The sequence below is a fragment of the Molossus molossus genome, unplaced genomic scaffold (assembly GCF_014108415.1).
Source record: "Molossus molossus isolate mMolMol1 unplaced genomic scaffold, mMolMol1.p scaffold_m16_p_4, whole genome shotgun sequence".
In the NCBI taxonomy this organism is placed as follows: Eukaryota; Metazoa; Chordata; class Mammalia; order Chiroptera; family Molossidae; genus Molossus; species Molossus molossus.
Genome location: NW_023425377.1, coordinates 62,114,225 through 62,122,739, shown reverse-complemented (window position 1 = coordinate 62,122,739; position 8,515 = coordinate 62,114,225). Strand labels below are relative to the sequence as shown.

Sequence of the window (8,515 nt, the reverse complement as noted above, 5' to 3'; positions counted from 1 at the left end):
CTCAGAAAAGGTGGGATTCCGAGGGGCCAAAACCTAAGCGGCGGTAGCGACACCGCCCGAGGTGGCATCCGAGGCATTTCTGTAAGAAACATTATTTCCCAGCAGATGGAAGACACGTCTCATCTGGCCATGTGCAGGCCCCCGGCCTGGGACAGTCCCCCAGCGGCCTGGGGACCCGACGTGGGGAAGAGTTTGGGGGTGGACACAGTCCAGTGCAGCTCAAGAGTCTGACACACACGCGTGCGCGCGCACACACACGCACATACACTCACGCGAGCACGCACACTCGCGCGCATCCCCGCACGCAGGCGCGCGTGCGTGCGGCGGGCAGCAAGCTTTGCGCTTTGGTGCGCTCCTTACCCTCACCCCTCTCAGATCTTCGAGGGGGAACCGAGGGAGACGTGCGGGGGACCAGTGAGGTGCTTGGGTGAGGCGAGGCTCGGGTGAGCCCCTCCGTCAGTCTCCCGCAGGTCCTTGGCTTGGCCCAGCGGCCCCTGGATCAAGACGATCCAAACTGAACAGAGCGGGCTAGGCGCCACCTTTCCCCCCTACGCCTTGACTAAAGGGGGTGGGGGAACAGCGAGAAGAAGGCGCCTCCTGCCTTGGCCCCCGACTGTTGGCCGGTGTGAAAGGGTGAAAACGGGGGACATCGAAGAGAGACAAGGGACCTTACGTCCATGGAGAGGGCAGGGGCGGCCCCTGCGCCTTGGTGACTAGCTTTCCTGCTGCTTTCAGGCTAGCAGCAGGGAGACACTGGAGGGGAAATGTGGGCATCTGGGGGCCCCGAACCTCAGGCACAGGTGGTGACCACAGGGGCCAGAGACACAGGGGGGGCTGAGGACGCAGAAGGCGCACCCCCCTTCTCCGTCTTCTTCTCCTTTTGCTTGAGGTGGATCTTGGCATGGCGCTTGCGCTCGTCGCTGCGTGCAAACTTGCGCCCGCAGAACTCGCAGGCAAAGGGCTTCTCTCCCGTATGCGTGCGGATGTGAGTGGTAAGGTGGTCGCTGCGGCTGAAGCTCCGCATGCAGATCCGGCACTGGAAGGGCTTGTGGCCCGTGTGGATGCGCAGGTGCCGCGTCAGCTCGTCGGAGCGGCTGAAACGGCGGTCGCAGCCCTCCGCCGGGCACGCGTGGGGCCGCTCGTGGAGCGGGGTCTTGCTGGGTCGGTTGGGGTACTTGCGGGGCCGGATGGGCTTGAGTGTGAGCGGCGGCTGAGGCAGGCTGCTGAAGCTTGGGTGGATCTGCTTGTCTTTGAATGCCTTGATAGTTTCCAGGGGAGTTATAGGGGGCGGGTTGACTCGGATTGGGTCCATGCCCTGGAAGGGCTTGTGCTCCGGAATAGAACCCATATCGTTGGGGTGGTGGTATAGGTTGTAGTCAGGAATCATGGGGAAGAGATTGCTGTCCAAGGCCGGCTTGGCCGATTGATAATCCTGGGGGGAATAGGCGAGCCCAGGGTTACCCTGGGGGTCGTGGAAAGACACAGGCTCCGAGTAGAGATCACTGCAGTTAGAATAGGGGGGCAGCGCCGGATACATGGCCTCCACGTCGCCCTGAGGTGGCTGCACCATGCTGGCCGTAGAGGTCTGAGTGCTGAGTGCCCCTGAGGCCGGGGGCACCCCCAAGATGCCAGCGCTCATGAGGCTAATGATGTTGTCCTGGCACCAGTTAGAAGGGGAGTCGAAGGCGAACTTTCCCAAGTAGGTCACGGTCTTGTTGCCGGGGGCTGGCTGGAAGGAGCCCGAATAAGAGAGTTCCGGGTTGGGCTTCTCGTTGGTCAGACCGATGTCCATCACATTCTCTGCGGAGAGCAGGGAGAGAGGGGAGGGGTGAGTGAAGCCCAGCTGGCTCCAGGGCCGGGGCGCCCAAATCATCGCCCAGGTGTGGAGGGTGCGGCCGGGTGGAGTGCGCAGCGCATGGGGTAAGAGGAAGGCTGCGCCCGGCGCAAAGCGGGCGGTGCCGCGCTCCCGGGCGCAACCTGGATACAGCAAAATACTACGGATCGGGGTGTGGAGTGGCTGCTGCACACACACCGCACACGCCGCGCACACACTCACGTACCACACACATGCGCGCGCGCGCGCGCTCGAGAAGCATTGTTGTTTCGAGGTGGGGCGGGCAGGTAGCTGCAGCTACAGGTAGTTTCAGACCCCGAGCGCGCCGGGTTCTCGCTCTCTAGCGCACACAACTCGGCCTCTTCCCCTAGCCCTGTCTGCGCCGGGACGCCGCACCTTTCCTGCCCCGACGAAGCCCTCCTTGCGCACTGCACCGGGGTCGATGACCCCGAGAGCTCCGACGCTTTGTCCTCGGCGCGTAGAGGGCAGCTGCCGGCAAAAGGAGCTCGCCCGCCACCTCCCCCGGGCCCAGTCTCCTCCAGGCCTGAAGAAGCTTTAGGCTCTTGCTAGAGGGAGAAAGCCCAGCTCCAGCTAGCGAGGGTGGAGAGCGGCGGAAAACCGGCCGGTGTCTCCAAGGCGGGAGTGGCAGCTCTTCCCAAGCTCCTCGGCCTGAGGATCGCCCCCCGGGGCAGCCCCCGCGCAGGTGGACTCCCTCCCTCTCCCCACCGTCCCCACCCCCCACGGGTTGCTGAACGCCCCGGAAAGGCAGCGTCGCAGTACCTCTCCCACCGCGGGGACTCCACGCCGCACACGGCTCCATCCCGGGTGGGGGGCTGAGGGAGTAAGGGGGGAGAGCGCGGGTGAAAGGGACGCTCAGCTACTCCTGGGAAAGGGGACGACGGCACCACGCCTTGCGCGTAGCCCGGCGATTGCGCCCCCTGAGTGGAGAACCCCAGGGCCGCTCGCACCTCCCTCCCTCCAGTCGGCGGCTGCCCCCACACGGGAGAACAGAAGCCTCTACCGTGGCGTCGCCAACCGAGCCTTCCCTATCGGGGAGGGCGGGGGGAGTGGGTGGGAAAAGCAACTCGCCCCCTGGAAAATTCCCAGCGCGCCCCCATCTCTCCATCCAACCATCCATCCATCCATCCATCCATCCATCCATCCATCGCTAGCTCGTTCCCTTCTCCTCCTCTCCCTTTCCATCCTCGCTGCCTCGTCGCCTCCTCGCCGCCCTTACCTGTAGCCATCTGATTGTAATGGGCCACCGAATCGCTGCTGCCGGAGAAGAGGTTGAGCGCGCTGGGGATCTCCTCGGGGTACAGATTGTCAGGCAATTGGTTTAGCAAACTGCTCATGGTCACCGGCAGCTTCTCGGCGAGTTTGCCGGTCATAGCACTCCCGAGCTGCCGCCGCCGCCACCGCCGCCACCGCCGCCACTCTCTCCTAACGCAGCTTCCAGGCAAGCGGCATCCGAGAGGCGATCCGTGGTGCAGGGGAAAAGCATGCGAGAGGGAAAGTTCGGGGGGAGGGGGGAGGGAAGAGGGGAAGGGGTGGGCCAGAGGAGGGGATCTTCTCTTTTGGGGGTGGGTGAGAGAGAGGGCAAAAAGAGGTAATCTTGGTTGCCTGTCTCGTGCCGTACCAGGCTAGGTCGAGGGGAGGGGGCGTGTGCGGGGGGGGGGGGGTCTGGGGTCTGGGGTGGGGGTGGGTCTGGGCGGAGGGAATCGGACACCGCCTCAGTATTTATCTTACAAACGGACGCGCGCCGGCGGTCCCCCCGCCCCCCGATCCGCCACTGCCACCGTCGCCACCGCTGCCACTGCCGCCGCCTCTGCCGTTGCTGCTGCCGCTGCTACCACCACCACCAGTCCCGCCGCTTCCTAGCAAGCTCACTGCTGCCCAAAAGCTCCCAGCCTGGGAACTCCACCAGCCTATTTATCTGAGCCCCGGGAAAGCTCCGTGACGTAGCTGCCCATATATGGACAGACAAAGCCCAGCCGAAGGGGCGCGACGTCACAATGGAAGCTCCTCACAATGGAACATTAGAAAGCAGGAAGCGGGCCGCAGCCAGCTTGCGGCGTCCGCACCGCTCGCGGATCTTAAAAAAAAGGGAGAGAACGAGAGAAATAGAAGAGAAGAAAGGACAATTCCAGAGGAGAGAGGAAAGAGGGATGCAACTGAACGTAAAGCACGCAGCGCGGGTTTGAAAAAGTCTTAATCTTCTGTATGTTTATTTTGGGTCTGCACTAGAACACATTGGGACAGCTGGGGGCGGGGGCGGGAGGGAGGGTGTGTTTGTGGGTTGTTTGCTAGTGGCCTCCAACACCCGTAGCAGGAAGAATGATAATTGAAAACCCGGGCGACGTCCCTTTGCAGCCTGGGAACTTCTGGGGAACCCGGAAGGCATGCGCTCCGACTCTGCTCCTGCCGCTCTTCTCGCGTCCAGGACCCTGCCTGAGACTGGGAGAAAGGAAGCGCGTCCCTTGGAGAAGGATTCCAGCGTGTCAGGGATGCCTGGTCCCATATCCCGAGAACTTTTGTACCCCCCTCTCTATGATTCGCCGCCCACATCCCAGCCTCTCCCTGTGCCCCTGACCCTGCGCTGATTCCTAGCTGAGCGCTGTTGTGGGGAGAGTCGTAGCTGCAGAGAGGCTGAGCGGAAGGCGATAACTCCGCACTTTTGGCGTCAAGGATGTGCAGTTTTGTTGGTGAAGAAGTAAAAATGAAGTGGAGCAGATAGGAAACACGTGCACCAAACCCTCAATTCCCTAACGGTTCCTAAGCACCCTCTTTGGCCGGGGAATGGCAGGAGGGCCTACCAGGCACAGCCGCCGTCTATTGCTGCCTGGGAAGGGTTCAACACTGAGTTGCAGCAGGATCTTGCTGAACTCACAGTCTGACACTACGGTGGCCTCCAGTGGCCTCCCGTAGTCTCTACCCTAACTAACCACCGCCTTCTACAAGGCTGTCCCTGGCGCCCTGCAGTCAAGGGCCGCCTGTTTGCCAACCCAGAGTGCTGTCACCTCACATAGCGGCAGCAGATCCCGGGGGCGGCTGATATGTTCCCCGAGGCCTGCTCCCGGAGCGCGCGCGGCCAGGCCCGGGAGAAGGGAAGGAGAAGGAAGGGAGCGTGGGGGAGCGACCCCGAATCACACCAGCTTGGCGTGGGAGGATTCCCTCCTCCGTGGCCGCATGGATGCGGTGAATCCCATGTCCCTTGCTGGGGAGTCCGGTTGGGGGAGACGTGCATTTCTCAGGGGGAGTAGGAGTGTTGACAAGGAGGAAGAGAGGATCCCCGGGCCTCACGCCGTGGGAGGGCCACGCGGGCCGGGGGACGCGTGGGAGGAACTCCCGAGTTGCACATCAGGTAGGGGGTGGATGACAACCACGCTCTCCTCCCTTCCATTTCACTTGGTGGAGAACTGGGGGTGGGAGGGCCCGGTCTCTCCTGGATCTTCTCCGGTTCTTAGGAAAGGAGGGATTCCCGCCGCCCACGAGCCCCTTCTTCCCCGCCCCTGCCACCACTCCCGCCAGGCTTCCCACACCTATATCGGCGAGGCACTGGGACCCCGGGCTCTCCTCCACCCGCGCGGCGCGGAGAGCGAGCGCTCTGCAGCGGTCCCGGCTCCGGCCGGAATCAGGGCGTGCAGCGCCTCCCGCCCCCGGCTCCCTCCCGGGGGGGGGGGGCGGGGGGAGGGCGGCGGGCCCGGGGACGTAGGAGGCAGTGTGAGCTGGGCTGAGCGCAGGAGGGGCTCCGGCGTCTGTAGGGAGGGTCGCTGGGCGGCGGGCCAAGCCGGGAAGAGCCATACAAGGAGCAGATCCGGTGACGTGCCCGCCGCGCCCCTTCTTCTCGATTTGGCTGCAGATTCCGGTCCCCGGATTTGCATATTTTGGCATCCAGTGGAAAAGGAAAGAAAAACGGAACCTGCAGCCTTTAAAGGAACCGCACAGACTGTAGCGTCACCTAGGGAGGCGGTCTGGGGGGCGTGAAATATTAGCCAGCGTTTCCAGCCTCTGGCGGTAGACATAGCAGAAGGGGCGAGGCGGGGAGCCGCGTTGACCACTGAGCTTCGGCCGCTCCAGTCCGAGTCCTGGTCCCTCTGCTGCGCCTCATGTTGCGCGTGACCCGGAGGTGGCGGAGTTCTCCGCGGGCTCCTGCGGGCCCGAGGCTCCGTGAGGTCCGCGGCCTTGGGCGAACCACAGGCCCCAATATTGACTGCAGTGCCCATATTTCTCCGCGAGAGGCACAGCTCAGCCTCAGGGTGGCGAGGAAAAAAGTAAGAGACCTCCGGGCCGCTCAGCTCAACTCCGGTGGACCCTACGGTGATGCACCTCGCCAACCTGTTGAAACCTATCCCCAGGAGAGGAGAGTGAGGAGCCAGAATCCCCACTTTTGTTCGATAGAGACCCGCGTTAGGAAAGGCAGAGTCAGTGGGAACTTTGGGGATCTTTGAGAGCTTTCAGGGTCCCAAAGATGATGGAGGAGTGTAGCCTCTCCAGAGATGTCCCCCAAACACTTTTAGGCTAGCTGGACTTGCTACACCCAAGGAGAAGAGCAAATCGGGCTTGCTGGCTTGCTCCGCAGCCGGCTCACATATTGGTGAGATTTGATAGGACTTTTTGTTGTTGTTGTTGGGGGTGGGGGCACCCCTTTCTACCAGTTCAAAAGAGAGTCTTCAATTAAATAAGTAACCATTAAACCTTCACTGTGATCTTGGACAAATTTTTTTTTTAGCCTCAGTTTCTTTGTCTGTAAATAGGGATAATAATAGTACCTTAGAAAGAATTAACTTAGGTAATCCTCATAGAGTATTTATGCTAGACCCCTAGCAAGCAACCACTAAATGGCAATTTTTGCTGTTCAATTGTTTTCTCCCTCACCTTACCATGTGACAGAAAAGCCCTTTTCTGTTGTGTGTCTTAGGAATGAGTTTAATCGATATAGGGAGTAAAAAGGACCAGGTATGGAATTCCATCCCATATCAGTGTGATCATATACCAGAAGTATTAATGTTTATTATTTATGGGAAAAAGAAAAGTTCTATTGGAGTGCCAGGTACCTGCTGGGCATTGCACCAGCGTAGAGATACTAAGGAGTGGTCTTCACTCTGTAGGAGCCCAGGCAAGGACTGAACCCTCAATAGCTGCTGGTGAAATAAGGCAGGGTACAAAGAAGTCACTCAGTTGCTCTAAAGAGAGCATCTGGAGCATCCTTCTAGACATTTTGGAGGCTGTGGCTTTCAGGGTGAAATGGGAGATTTTGGTGCCCTTCCTTCCCTCCTCGGTGGTGGAAGGAGCCACGCTAGGGAAAGCCTGCCTCTGCAAGCAGAGGCTCTCGCTGCCTGGCTCCTGTTCAGGTTGCAGCCCACACAGGTGCCCCTGTCACCCTGATGATGGTGGCAGACCAAGGCTAGGGTTCTGTGGCAGGAGGGGACAATCCTGGGTATGGAGTGGGGGTAGGATATTTGGAGTGGTTGCCTGTAGACTAATAGCATTTTCCCATTTGGTTGCCAAGCCGTGGATGCAGCATAGAAAAAAAGTTTCTCTCCTCCCCTTTCTCCTTCTTTTCTCTCTGTCCTGAGCAGGGGCTGGGGTTGATTGTTTTATTGGCAGGCTCAGGTGAGATTACCAAGGGCCTAATTACCTGAACTCCAAGCCCTAGACTTGTTGGGGAGCAAGCAGGCACTGGTTCAGGGCGTCCTCACCCTGGAGATGGTGAAAGGCAGGTCAGACCCCTCTGCAGCAGGACCAAGGCTATCCAGCCTTGGGCTGCTCTCTTGAATCCAGCTAGCCTTATCAGCTGCACTTATGGGCACTGTGGCTGCTTGTGGAGGCAGTGGGTGTGTTTGTCTTGGTGAAAGGATAAAGGAAGGAGGAGATGTGACCCTAGACATCCACTGCAGGCAAAGGCCAGGTTGTTGCTCTGTCTTGCTTTTTAGTTCTGCAGTCACCTCTGCCCTTTGAACTTTAGCCCCTCTTTTTGCTAAGGATGTCCAGGCTTTCTCTACTGCTTTAAAAGAAAGAAACTGCCAATTGATTCAGGGGTATTAGTGATTCAGTGCATTACCCTTCTCAGGGTATTTGCATTTCAAAAGAAAATGCTTAGAGAGGGTAGTATATAACCCAAAGGAATTAAGCCCAATGCTTAGCACAATGCCTGGCAAATGGTAGTTGCTCATAAATGTTGGTAGAATGAGGTCTAATTGTGGGATATCAGGGCCAGTGACAAAGAGTGGGAGATTTGGGCACAGAGTGCCTGGGGTTTCTCAAATCACACCAGGTACCTATGTAAGGGCCCACCCTGGTGAGATTACTCCTGAATGACAATTTTCTCAAGGGTCTTCAGTTGCTTTCCATTTTGGGGTGCCACATGGGAGACAGGTAGATCACTGGTGAACTCTCCCTGGCCAGCCTTCTCTGGTGCTCTAGAGGTCACTGCCATTTCTTTGGTAATGACAGCCAGCTCTGGGGTTAGGTTGGTTTTGCCTAGACGCTTGCAGAAGGGATATATTGTTGACAGCCCAGATGAATTTGGAGGGTGGGGCTCCTGGCTCAGAGCCAGAGCTGAGACTCTTCTGGGGACTGCTGGAGGCTTCAGGCTTGCAGAGCTTTGGTACCCACAGAAGATGGAGTGACTGTGGCCCTGGAGACATACTTTGTTTTCTTCGTTCTTTACAACAATCC

General features: G+C 59.3%; 1 protein-coding gene across 2 annotated transcripts; it reads right to left on the bottom strand.

Moving 5' to 3' along the window:
- Window positions 1-346: 346 nt before the first annotated feature.
- Window positions 347-3,466, bottom strand: EGR3 (early growth response 3). 2 transcript variants are annotated; one of them, XM_036241386.1, is made up of 2 exons: window positions 3,072-3,466; window positions 347-1,800 (listed from the first exon to the last, which is right to left on the bottom strand). In XM_036241386.1, exons 1-2 carry the CDS (start codon window positions 3,223-3,225, stop codon window positions 791-793), a joined length of 1,164 nt encoding a protein of 387 aa, XP_036097279.1. In that variant the 5' UTR covers window positions 3,226-3,466; the 3' UTR covers window positions 347-790. The 2 variants fall into 2 exon arrangements, with proteins under 2 accessions (XP_036097279.1, XP_036097280.1); XM_036241387.1 differs by lacking the exon at window positions 3,072-3,466 and adding an exon at window positions 2,615-2,694 and having other exon boundaries at window positions 360-1,800.
- Between the last annotated feature and the right edge of the window lie 5,049 nt (window positions 3,467-8,515).

What these genes read in the sequence shown, in the direction of transcription:
- EGR3 (XM_036241386.1), bottom strand. Translation starts at nt 3,225, where the DNA reads ATGACCGGCAAACTCGCCGAGAAGCTGCCGGTGACCATGAGCAGTTTG. An exon ending in TTACAATCAGATGGCTACAG is followed by an intron (nt 1,801 to 3,071) that starts GTAAGGGCGGCG and finishes TGCTCTCCGCAG; the next exon opens with AGAATGTGATGGACATCGGT.